The sequence below is a fragment of the Diabrotica virgifera genome, chromosome 6 (genome assembly GCF_917563875.1).
Source record: "Diabrotica virgifera virgifera chromosome 6, PGI_DIABVI_V3a".
NCBI classification, from domain to species: Eukaryota; Metazoa; Arthropoda; class Insecta; order Coleoptera; family Chrysomelidae; genus Diabrotica; species Diabrotica virgifera.
Genome location: NC_065448.1, coordinates 140,915,726 through 140,929,626, shown reverse-complemented (window position 1 = coordinate 140,929,626; position 13,901 = coordinate 140,915,726). Strand labels below are relative to the sequence as shown.

The following is a 13,901-nucleotide window of genomic DNA, read 5'->3' as shown; positions in this document are numbered from 1 at the left end:
ATAAATAGCGCCTCCTAGCCGGCATATTACGTAATAGGCTGTTTCCAAATTATAACTATTACATTGACGAAAAAGAGCTGTTTTCAACAAAATCAAGTTTACAAAAATCGATTAAGCAGAACCGGACTTACAGCGATTTCTTCATAACAAGGTTCCCACTCACCCCCACCTCTTATTTGCACAGGTAGACTTAAACTTGTGAAATAAAATATGCGCATAATTTTATGAAGAATACAATGATCGGATTTGGCAAATTTCCCTTTCATTAGGCAAATTTTGTAAAATTTCAATTTTCTAATTTTTCATATTCAATTACGCCCTATAGCGGTGGACTTACAATTATGAAAATAATTTCCAAGCTTTTCTCGAGGCAACTTTTGTTATAAATTTTTTTTTCCAAAGCTGTAGTATAAACGGTTCCCGAGATATGGCCGAGAGCTATTCTTATTGGGACACCCGGTATATATTATTAAGCAAATAGAAGTTAATTTTAGTTTTTTTATTTATTTTGAATATATTTTTTGGATTAAACTTGTGTTTTACTGAGTCTGAGCTATTCGTCAGAAACTGTTGTCCGAGCAGAAGTAAAATTCCACAAATTGGCTCCCGAGCAAAACAAAATGTCGCTTCATTCAGCAACGAAAGACACAGACTCAGTAATCGGTGCCACGATAGGTACGTCCTGGAGAGTGATGGTGATTGTGGGGACTTTTAAATCTCACCGTGATCAGTGACTGTGCTTTTTAGATAACAGTGATTTTAAACAGCGACCGAGATCGCCATTCTTTTATGCACAGTAACAGGTAATCACAATAATTATAAACTAAACACGATCGCTATTACTCTCTATTAGGTCGTATTATAAAAACATACTGCTGTAATTGAATATGTCTAACGCAAGACGAGATGTTGACTTATTTATATTAAAAATTTACAATACTAACAATAAAGTAATCCATTTAAAAAACACTATAAATCTTTCTTGATAACGCTTATTAATAAAACTAAAAATAACTCTAAAATTTCAAATAAATTTTTTGAGTATACCTACTTTTAAGAATGAACGAAAAAAATATTTAATAGGTTTTTGTTTGTAATAACATAAAATATGACTGTTGGTAAAACCCCAGATATTAATAATCGCTTTTTCTCAAATCACGATCACCGAGAATATCCTAATACATATTTTATTATATAAACACGTTTTGTGAGACAACGACCGTGAAATTGGTACTGATATATTTATAAATATCTGGTCACCGATTCCCGTTATCGAAGTTCGTCTGGAACAGTTATCAGTGATCTATAAATCACCGTGACTAGATCACTGCGAGTGAAATCTCGTCCCATCACTGGTCGTGGATATATTGCCGATCCAAATATGTTTCTTGTTGTCCTTATTAACAAAATTTATACTTACCTACATAATATAATAAAGTTTGTAAAATGCTGAATGACATTAGGCATAAAAAATAAAAGAGAATGTTTATTTGGGATACGCACTATTTAATACTTAATAATACAATATATTACATAAAAACTGTCAAATGTTTAGAAAAATCAGAATAGTTGTAAGAATAGTCCACAGTACATCGTCCTTTTTGGAAGATGATGACAAAAGTCTTAAAAATGGTCTTAACTGCTTCGTTTGAGCGACTCCCACCTTCTCAAAAATTTTAGTCCCGCGTTATTAACATATTTACATTGTCGGACTAACGAAACGTGACTGTAAATTTGTCGGACAAGAGTCGACAATCTTTATTAATTAAATATAAGTACTTTAAATTGGAAATTAAGGGTTTTGTAATAACAAAATCGTAGAGTCCGGCACCCGTAAGATGTAACTCTAGCAAGGTAGTTTTGTTCTTAACTCTTATCCGACAAATTTACAGCCACGTTTCGTTAGTTCGATAATGTAAATATGTTAATGACGCGGGACGAGGAAACGCGTCCAACCTGTACTCTGAAATTTTTCAGAAAGTGGTAGACTCGCTCAAACGAAGCAGTTAAAACCATCTTTAAGACTTTTGTAATCATCTTTCAAAAAGGTCGATGTACTGCGGATTAGAAGTAAATTACCCGGTTATAAACTACATCATTTCATGTTATCCAGAAAGCAGTTTTTAGTTGATATTTTACAAATGAACTATAAGAATCGCCTATTTATTTCTACGGTTGTACTTATGTAGATTTGCACTGAAATGGACTAGGCTTCATGTTTGCACCAATATATTTGAATGAGTAGTCACATATTTGCCTAAAGTGCGATTTTCTTCTTCTAAATTGTATATACAAATATTGAGCAAATCTTATTTTAAGTATTTTGTGAATTGTGACACATACATTTATCGAACATAACTATTCTTACCAAATAAATTGGGCAAAAGATAAATCTTTTCGAAATACATATTTAGTCTAGTCGTTGAATTATGTGTATCCTTACATTAAGATAAATAGGTTTTTGTTTATAACAATCCCCAAATAAAACTCAAGTTGATTTATTTATCACTTGCCTATAATATATAAACCAATTAGTATGTTATGTATATTTTATTATCTGTACATTCATAATTATTTTCAAATATTTTCAAAACAGTGCAAATTGTTGCAACCTATTTTGCATCCTAAGACATCTCTCATAAAAACCTTTCGTATTCGTCAAGTATGCTAAAATGATAGAGACTATTTTTTTGGTCACGAAAAATTAACTTAATTTACAAGAAATAAAATAGCACAGGCATTTAGTATCTATTGTAGTTAAATATATCCCTATAAAATCACATTTGTTTTCTTACTATATTGTCCTACTTGTTGATAATAATAAATTCTCAGTTTAGTTAAATTTAATTTGTTAATCATAAGGTTCCAGCTCACCCTGGATTGCTCATTTTGGTTCCAGCTAATTGGAACCCCATAAGATATTCTATAAAAATGAAATGATTCTGGTGATTCAAGATCACCAGAAAAAATCTCAACAAACAAAATTAAAGTAATGGCTTTCATAGTGTATCGACGATAAAGTCATGACCAAAAAGAGATTAAGTTATATAAAACACTAGTCAGATCAATATTGACTTTCTGTCTTCGCTCTCTTCGCTGTTCTTGATCGAGTTTTGTAAAAGCTCAGTTTTGTCATCGAAGTTACGTTTTAACGTTTTTGGCTCCTTTTTTGTGTATTTTGTGTCGTTTGTGTTAAAAACGAAATTATTTTGGAATGGAGAAACGCATAGAATTGGAAAAACCGGGCAGAGATCCTGAGTAAATGAAAGACTTAATCTTATATAACTCAAAAACTACCAGTATAGTTGAATTAACAGACGAATTCACAAACCTGAGAAACCTGTCTCTCATCAATGTTGGGCTCACTTCTATTAAAGGCTCCTCTAAGCTCCCAAATCTAAAGAAACTTGAGGTGACAAAAGGATAGCAAAAGTGAAAAAAGGATAGCAAATAAAAATTTGACAAACAGTAAAATTGAAATATGCTAGAAAAGTTAAAGGTTACCAGAATACGACAGCCTATGCAATGGAAATATAAAAATTAACTGGCTATCGGTAGTATGCAAAAATATACATAGGACAATAATAAAAAATATTTCAAAATAATGTCTCAAATGAACACCAAAAACATATACCAAATGGTTGGCTAAGTATAGGAAGACCCAGATAGCGGTGAAAAATTACTTTTTGAAAGATTGAAGAGGCTCCAGACTGAAGCGCATCCACAGCTTTAGCAGCTTTCACTAAAATATCTTGGGAAGATATTTTAGTTCCGTGATTTCAGACATATCGAACATTTTATGCCTCAGTCGCAATTTTTTTTTCTATTCTCATACTATAATAAATCAATTATGATTTCACTACCGGTATCCTAATGAACTTCATTATGATACAGATTTTCATTACGATACAGATTTTTAACCATAGAATCGCGATATGGCATTCGCGATGAAGGTGGCACACGCGCAGTGACCAATGGCGAGTCAAATACATACGCTTTGACAGTTCTCAATATGTGAACAAATTGACAAACTACTTAATTTGTTTGCGTTACAAAATTAATAAATTTGAATCTATTTTTTGTTGTGAATGATCATAGAAAAAATCGTGTATACAACTTGCATTTAATTATCATTATGAAGCTCGTACTCTATACGAAACTCGGCGCTGGGCGGCTCGTTTCGTATCCCTCATACTCACTTCATAATGACCATCATTAAATGCTTGTTGCATAATATACTATTTTGTACTGTCAAGTTGACAAAAAACAATCTAAATTTAAGTAAAGCTATGGTTACCATAATTACGTTACGACTATTCAGGTAAACGCTGGCACTTATTTAAAAACTAATTTATTTAAAATTCATTCGAGTTTTGCTAATATAAAGAATATTTAGTCGGTCATTAAACATTGAAGGCACCACGGGTATTACGGGTAATAACGCTTTCAGTCAACGTCAATATACACCTTTGACCTCAAGCGCTATTATTATCCTTATAATACCCTTGACACCTTCATAACTATTGATTTTTAAGGAAACCGAGAATTTTCTATTAATCTAATGAAAAACGCTAAATAGACTGGGAGATAAAACAACTTAGGTACATTAAAAAAATAAATTAATAAGCAGTGTGCGCATTAATTTTGTTAGATTACTTTATCTAGCATAATTACAAGTTACCGATAATAAAAAAAATTAAATATGTAAAATTACTTGAGAGTATTACGTAAATGTAAAAAATAGAAATATCAAATCTCTTTATAAATCATTATTTACTATTTTTATTAACATTCTCTCTTTTCTATCTGTCTTAGGATGCGTTCTTCATCTTAATAATGTGATGGTAGCAAAAGTGCGTACATTTTCTAATTTTGGTAACAATTATTAGGTTGTAATTATTATTTGTTATTTGTTCAATATTTCACATTCAGATATTTTCTGAAAATGCATCTAACGTTGTCTATATTTTTGATTTTCTTGTTTTACCTATATTTTTCATAAAAATAAATACAAATAAGACCAGAAGCGCTACATACAAATTATATATTCATTAGATAATAGACAATTACATTATAATAATTAAGCTAAAGAAAATTGTTTAAGCAAAATGATTATCGACCTTCATTAATTAAACGAATCAACAATTATGAATTTAAAACTTTTTATAAACTGTTTCGAAAATCTTTCTATTTAAAAATTTAAATAATTTTGTTTTGAACTTTTTTGTATTTCGTATTTTTTGTGGCTATTTTCTTTATTGGGAATAAGCCACAATTTTACTTTAAAATAAGTTTAGGTATTTGACGTTTCGATTTCCACTTCGGAAATCGTTCTCAAAATACAGTAGGTACATTAATAATTTATTCTACTTGTTAACAATTTGTATAAAATTTTCTTGAACAAATCATATAAGAGCACAAAATCTTGTTTTATTTTATCGATAAACAAATAAACATATTATGTAATAAATGCTATGATGTACGATTAATAGTACTAAAATACATATTATTATTAAAAAAGTTAGAAAAGAGAAGTCTGCACTGTGTTTTTCGTATTTAACACATTAAAATTATCTCACAACAATAATCGGATTTTAAATAATAGAAAATTCATTTAATGGAATAACTTCTATATTCTTGCATTTTGGTGTACGAAGACTTACAAAAAGCAGATGACAGTGTGCTCCTCAGCAAGCTATGGTCAACTCTACAGCAACGACTGCAAAAATTAAAACTGGATCAAGGATGTCTGGGGAATTTAAGGTCACGAAAGCACTGAAGCAGGGTTGCTGTATTTCGCCTACCTTTTTCAAAATTTATCTGCAATAAGCACTCGAGCTGTGGAAAAGAAAATGTAATGGCATGGGCATCTTTCAATGACGAGACAATACTATACAGTTTATGTTTCGCTGATGATCAAATTCTGATTGCTCCGGATCATAACGACTTGAGTTACATGATGCGGAAGCTAATACAAGAATATAACAAATGAGGTCTCGAAGTCAACATGAAGAAAACTGAAGCCATGTGTGTTGGAGGGACGAAACAGTCCATTACATTAAACAATGGTGAAGCAAATTAAACACTCTGATGAATATAAGTACCTGGACATGAAGAAAACTCAAGATGAAACACTCGATGCTGCTATAAAAGACAGCGATATACAGGGTAGGAAAGCCATATCCATGATGAACGGCATTCTGTAGGACCAAACAATATCTAAAGCGAACAAACAGCTCACATACAATACCATACTTGAAAGTGTAATCACGTATAGCAGTGAAGTTTGGCCAATGAAACAAAGAACAGAGAAAATGTTACTAGGAACAGAAATGGAATTCTGGAGAAGAGCAGCAGGCAAATCAGGAAGAGATCGGATACCAAATGAGAGAATACGATAAATGATGGCAGTCACGCATACAATAATTATGACATAAATACAAAACAACGAATATGGTACGACCATGTAAAGAGAATGATAGATAACAGGATCCCTAAATAGATTTTGACGTGGACACCACGAGGGAGAAGGAAAAGAGGAATTCCGAAAAGAAGCTGGAGGGAGGGAATTGAAAAAGAACTAGAGGAAAGAGAAATCCCTCCAGGTCTATGAATAAATAGAGAAGAATGGCTGTTATGAGTCGGAAGGTGTCGGAGAACGCTGTAAACCGATAGTAGTAGTAGTTCTTGTGTTTTACTGTCTTCACAATTTTTGAACAAATCAAATTTTTTATTTAGTTGGATATTATACGTTGAAGACACCACGGGTATTACGGATAATACCCTTGGTACTTTAATAACTATAATACGAGTTCATTCATCTTCCTATGGAATTAAATAAATTGCTAAATTTTGTTGCAATGACTTTCTAGTTCGAATTATATTTGTGTAAGCATCTATGTACAAAAGGAATTTGTTACGATATAAAAAAAATAAGATTTTTGATGGATTGTAGTTTATTTGTGACCTTATGAATAAGGGGTTGCACTCTTGTAAGTTCGTAGTCCAACAGAATTTTTACGCTACGTTTACCTCAATTAAATCCGTATCTTAATCCTATTACCAAGTCATTTGTATTTGAGTAGTATCAATTAATTTTGAGAACTCAACATCCTAAATAGAAATGATTAAAAGTACAATAGATTAAAATCTATTAATTTCTACCTGGACCGAAAAGTTAACACCATTCAAATGCAAGTGACTTTGTAAAATAAGCTTCAGATTAAGGTTTTATAAAATATTTTGAAAGGTACTATACGTCGTTTATTATGAAGCCAATTTATTATATTTGAATTTATACACAATATGTTAATTATAACAGATAGAGGAAAATAGTGGTTATCAACTAGCACTTAAAAAATATGTTAATTGCATGAGTTGAAATTATTTATACCTACTTAATATATAATAAGGGTGATTCCATTTCAAATCACTCAATTTTGGAGCAAAAAACATTTTGGATCTCCGATTTGTCTGAAAATTGGTATATAGCTTCTGCGGGACGTAAAAATAAGATATTTAAGGTAAAAAAATCTTCTTTTTTTCTCAAAATGTTATTTTATGCGTTTTTACAGTGATTTGGTGTTTATTTAAACAAATTTGCATTTTCTATCGTAAAGTATCAATGGAAAACATAATATTTTAATAGAAGGGACTCAAAAATTTCATTATATGGCATTATAACAAGTTACTTTGATTCAAAACAAGTTTTTGACCAAATTTTATAGTATAGAAAACGTTAAAATACCGTCGCTTTTTACATTTTTTTCCATTCCCAAAATACACCATAATCGATTTGGCTAAGAATTTGCCCACATATAGCCAAAACATAGGACTTTAAGTGGTGAGAAGGATTTGAATTATATTATAATACCAAAAAAGTTACATACAATATCATAGTCAAAAATATAGGCGTCTACTGTAAGTAAAATTAACACGAAAATATGGACCTCACGACAAAAATTGTTAAAAAGAAATTGTAATAATTGTAAATACGATTTATTTTGAACAATTTCAGTTTCTATCATTTTTGTCGAAAAGTTAAAAATGGCGGAGATATTGAGCAAAACAGGTTCTCCTTTAAAATCAAGATGGCGGCTAACGTAACGGAGGAATTCATTAATGATTTTAAATTTAGGCTACTATTGACTCCCCTAAAGATTAGAAAAATAAAATTTTGGGCAGCTCGGCATGCAAGGTCAAATGCTATTCCGACTGGACTAATATACTTTTTAGTCTGATATTACTGCATGTAACTTTTTTGGTATGGTAATATAATTCAAATCCTTCTAACCACTTAAAGTCCGATGTCTTGGCTATCTGTGGGCAAATTTTCAGCCAAATCGATGATGATGTATTTTAAGAATAGAGAAAAATGTAAAAAACGGTATTTTAACCTACACTATAAAATTTGATCAAAACCATGTTTTGAATCAAAATAACTTGTTATAATGCCATATAATGACATTATTGAGTCTTCTTCTTCTTCATGTACCATATCCTTTTAGAACGTTGGTTACCATCATAATAATAATATGTAAGCACTACGAGCCTAGTAGGCCCATGGCTTGATGTACTATTCTTTTCCATTCCCTTTTGTCGGTCGCTTTTCTTTCCCAGTTCCTTACGTTAATTCTTCACATATCTTCTCTAACCCCATTACTCCATCGTGACATCGGTCTTCCTCTTCGTCTTTTCCCTGTCAATGCACTAGATAGTACCATTCTGGGAATTCTAGATGGAATCATCCTCTGCACATGGCCCAACCATCTAAGTCTTTGCGCCTTAATTACTGCTAGTATGTTAGGATCTTGATAGAGCTCAGTTAGTTCCTTATTTGTTCTTCTTATCCATTGTCCATTTAAGTTTTTCCCACCGAAGATTTTGCGCAGTATTTTCCTCTCCCAAACTAATAACAACTCTTAATGTTTTTTTGTTGTGACCCATGTTTCAGAAGCATACGTTTCTATCGGCCTTATTACGGTCTTGTAAGTTCTTAGTTTTGCTCTTCGTGATATATTTTTACTTCTTAACAACCCATTAAGAGCAAATATAACGCGGTTGCCCGACATAATTCTCTTTTGTATTTCTTCTTCACAGTTAGGATCTCTTGTGAAGACAGTTCCTAAGTACTCAAATCTCTCAACTTCTTCGAATTTATACTGTGTTCCCTTCACTGTTGTCATTGTTATGTATTGCCCCCGAACGAATTGCTTATTTGTCCATTCCATATACTTTGTTTTTGCTTCATTTATATACAATCCTTTGGTTGCTGCCCTCTCCTCGAGTTTCATGACTGTTTCTATAAGTTATATTTTGCTCCTAACCAAGATTATCAAATCGTCTGCGAATGCCAAGCACTGATGTTTGTTGTGGTAGATCAGACCTGTTCTATTAATGTTTGCTTCCTGTATAACCTTTTCTAGTAATATGCTAAACATTATAGACGATAATGGATCACCCTGCCGCACTCCTTGTTTGACCTCAAAGCTTTCTGTTATAGTACTGTTTATCTTGACTTTATTCATTGTTCTTTGGAGAGTTAGTTTTATAATTCTAATAAGCTTTGGAGAAACGTCCATGTCTTGCAATGCTGTGAATAACTCGCTTCTTTTCACTCGATCGAAAGCCTGTTTAAAGTAAATGAAAAGAACCATGGTGTCTTTATTATATTCGTAACTTTCAGGCTGTATTTCTCGTAGTGTGAAAACCTGATCCACAGTACTTCTGCCTTTTCTGTTCATCACTTTATAATCACCTGGTACTGTCAGTTAACATTTAATTTTCGCAACAATTCTCGAAATTTTCGGGTTTATCGTTGGCAAAAAATCAAACACTTTAACAATTTCAATGCCACGTTGCCAGCCGGTTACCATCATAGCTATCTTAATTTTATTCACTGCCACCCTAAATAGCATGCTTGTATCAACACCATACCAATATCGCAAGTTCTTCAACCATGAGGTTCTTCTTCGTCCTGGACTGCGTTTGCCTGCTATTTTTCCTTGCATGATATCTTGTAGGAACATATATTTGGGACCTCTCATTACATGTCCGAAATACTCCAGCTTTCTCTGCTTGATGCTTTTTATGATCTCAGTAGTCTTGCTGAGACGTTCTAGTATTGTGGAGTTTCGAATCTTCTCCACCCAGGAAAATTTTAAAATCCTTCTATAGCACCACATTTCGAAAGCTTCAAGGCGATTTAGATCGATTTTATTCACAGTCCAGGACCCGACACCATAAAGTAAGACAGAGAACACGTAGCAACGAAGTAGGCGGATCCTCAATGCCAATTTTAGGTCTCTGTTACATAACACCTTGGACATCCTTCTAAAAGCCGCTCTAGCCTGCTCTATCCTAGATCTAATTTCGCCGTGACTTTCTGCATTACAATTTAATTGCTCTCCAAGGTAAGTATATTACATACCTAGTGGGAAAGTACTCTATTTCAGCCGAGCGGCAAGGTAGTTTACCTAGGTGCGAAGCACCGAGGTAAACTACAGACGCGAGGCTAAAATGAGTTCCCGCGAGGTTTGTATACTATTTTACTCACAATCGGTTAGTAGTTTATGGATTTCTAATACTCACAATCTACCAATAATTATTTCGTTTCAAATATCTGTATCCATTTTCATTATGTGATAAGATGAATTATTTTAAGTAACCTGTGAGATCGTTGCTAGCTAACAAAACAAGTTTGTTGAATCTGACATTTAGGCGATACACTACGCCATTAATTGTACATATAATCAAATTGTGTTTATTTTACAAAAATGTCTGATAGTAAATTTGAATGTACTTTGACAGATCCTAGCCGGGAAAGTACTTTCCCGGCTAGCTGGGAAAGTAAAGTAAGTAATAAGTCGCTTCCTGATTACTTCAAAGGATAGAAATCCATAAATTACTAACCGATTGTGAGTAAACGATTTTATCAACTTGTTGAGTCCCTTCTATTAAAATATTATGTTTTTCATTAATACTTTGCGAGAGAAAATGCAACTTTGTTTAATAAACACCAAATCACTGTAAAATCGCATAAAAGTAGGTTTTTTGACCTTAAATATCTTATTTTTACGTCCCGCAGAAGCTATATACCAATTTTCAGACAAATCGGATATCCAAAATTTTTTGCCTGAGTGAGATTACCATAACAATTCACAAAAAAATGGAAGTGAAGGTATTTCCGATAGTTCATTAAACATTTGATTTTCGAGACAGTTTCTTTAAAGTTATTTTGAGTATTACTGCGCAGAGTAGGTACGAATTGGCATAGACAACATTAGCAGGATCCTGAAACAACACTGATTAATTTCAAAAATAAATAAATTAGTTAACACCTAACATTCAACAATAAAAAAGATAACAATCCGTGAATCCATGATATGGGAGAAGGTTAAATATGACATTCTTAACATGCAAAAAGCAATTTAATCTCAGTAGGTCACAGTATGTCGGTTTCATAGACTTTATTCATATGCGTGTTGGTATTGTTTTTATTGTTTTCGTCTTCTACGTTATTTGGTACACTAGATGAGTTAATGGGGTTGGAATTTGTATTTGTCAATAATGTTTTAGTCGTATTTGGTAGGTTAGTGAGTGAGCCAGTAATTTGTGAGGTAGTGAGCTGTAATCCCATTTTCTGCAATAGATTTGATTCACTTCCTGTCTTTTTAAGCAATTGATCTGGCGCTGGTGGTACAACAGCTAATGTATTATTTCCTCGTTGTAGTTGTTGTAATCTGGCGTATTGTTCCTGTAAAGCTTTCTGCTTTTTAAGCAATTCTTGATGCCGCTGTTCTAGTTCTTCTTTTCTAGTTTTTTTTGATCCATCTTGAGAATTTACGCTTTCACAACTGCTACTGTTACTGGCCGAAATAGCATCACTATCGGAAGGGATCTGAAGGTTCTGAAGGTTCGATCCGATGTTTCTAGGTAGTGTCTGTGACTTTGTAGGATCTTTAATACTTGATCTGCTTGGAATATTTCTACGCAAAGTTTGCAGTCCCAAGTTTTGAGTGGCTTGTTCAAATTGCGACAAAGGCTTCTCTACCATATTTTGTACATTCTGGATATGTTGAAGTCCCAGAGCAGGTGACTTTGGAGGTAAATTGGGTGAGGTTGGTGAAGCTAATGGTGATTTGGAACTGGTTCTTGGTGGTGGAGGAGGAGGTACTCTCTTTCCAGCTACTTGTTGTAATAATTCTTGATTTCTTTCTGGCAGAGGCGGTTTGGCGGCAGTTTTACATTCTCTTTGTAGGGGCTGAATTGGAGGACTGTTGTCGGTATCTGACCCACTGGGATACGAATGCAATCTTCTCAGGCTTCCAGTTGTAGTGCTCACGGAAAGATTTTGGGTGGGAAGAAAAGATGCGGAATCCATGCTACCTTTTCGGCCGATCTCTGACATCTGGGGCGGTCTGACGCCTTTCACAGGTATAGCAGGGGCTTCAGAAGCATGGGCATCTTGGTTTTGAGCAATAGGGTGGGGTTTAGAGAAGGTTTGAAGCTCGTCTAGCAGAGCGTCGAGTGCGTTCTCCGGACGTTGGCTACTGTCGGAGGCACTGCTGTCTCCCCCGATGAGGACCTGCCCCAAACGTGGTGCGGTAGGGGGCTGCAAAAATATTTTCATTAGATCTTTAAAACATTTTTTACGTAAGTATAAAAATAACGAGTTAAAAGTACATAACATAAGTACTATGCATGTTTCACAACATTTTTAAACACGTGCACATTTAAAAATAAAATAAAAAATATATAGATATGTAATGGTACCTTGTGTAATATAATGTATTTTTTAAAATGAGCAACATATTGTAATAATGTTATTAAGAATGAAAACTTTATATGGTGTTTATAATAATAAATACGAAATAATATAAAGCGTCAATCATGCACCTACATTTTTTTTGTATATGTTTTTTAATATGTATGTAAATATTGATGAATTTACACATGAATATATTTCATTTTATCCAAATTTTGAAACTATTTTTGTCTAATGAAAGATTTTATTCAATCCACGATTTTGTGCTATAATGGTACCTACTAACAATATTTTCTATATAGAGGACTATATTTGATTACATTTAATTTGGAAATAAAACTGCAATAAATATAATATATTTTATAAAAAAATAACAATATTTAAAAAAGATTTGATGATGTGAATAATTGCCACCAAAAACACAAAATGGTAATTTATAGAAACTAGAAACTGGAGAACGTAAACTGAAAATACGAATGCATAGAAAAGATTAGTAAATATGTATAACAGGCCAAGGCATAATCTTGGTTGGCAAGTTAATGATGATGAAGATAGGAATAAAAATAGCCAATTAGCTAAATGTAATCTATCGTTAGTAATGAACCAAATGGTAAAAACGTATTACATATTATTAGCCCAGTAAATGAACGGGAAATTCGGCGATACCGTGTAATTTTCAGGGGCAACTCCGAATTGAATGAAAATTTGGATTTAGGTTCTACTTACCCTCCACTTCAAAGTTGAAATTGTGCCGTTGGTTGCTTTTACTTGGGGAGTGACAGTCACCCCTTCTCGGGGGTGAAAAACATACGTTCAAGATAAGACCGGAAATGGATAAACTGACTGATTTTAAGCAACTTTTGTTCCATAGAGTTGCTTACTTAAGTTAATACTTTTCGAGTTATTTGCCATTGAAAATGTTGATTTTTCGACAAAAAAACTACGTTTTCAGATGGTTTTTCGCGAATAACTTAAAAAGTAAATATTTTATCGAAAAAAATGTCCTTAGCAAAAGTGTAGCTTATAAAAAACCACAAAAAATGGTGTATCAGTAAAGTCTATCAATCAAATAAAAACAAAGTTGTAGCTCATGAAAAATACGTTCTTATTCGTCTAATTCCAAATCGAATATTTC

General features: G+C 32.9%; 1 protein-coding gene across 6 annotated transcripts in view; it reads right to left on the bottom strand.

Annotated features, from left to right (window-relative positions):
- Positions 1-1,485: 1,485 nt before the first annotated feature.
- LOC114325319 (coiled-coil domain-containing protein AGAP005037-like) overlaps positions 1,486-13,901 on the bottom strand; it is a 250,810-nt gene continuing 238,394 nt past the window's right edge. For 5 of the 6 annotated variants that reach the window (XM_050654050.1, XM_050654052.1, XM_050654049.1 and 2 more), the window contains one exon: positions 1,486-12,613. In XM_050654050.1, coding sequence (XP_050510007.1) covers positions 11,444-12,613 — 1,170 coding nt within the window. In that variant the 3' untranslated portion in view covers positions 1,486-11,443. The remainder of the gene's footprint in view (positions 12,614-13,901) is intronic. The other variant, XM_050654054.1, reaches the window with a different exon arrangement.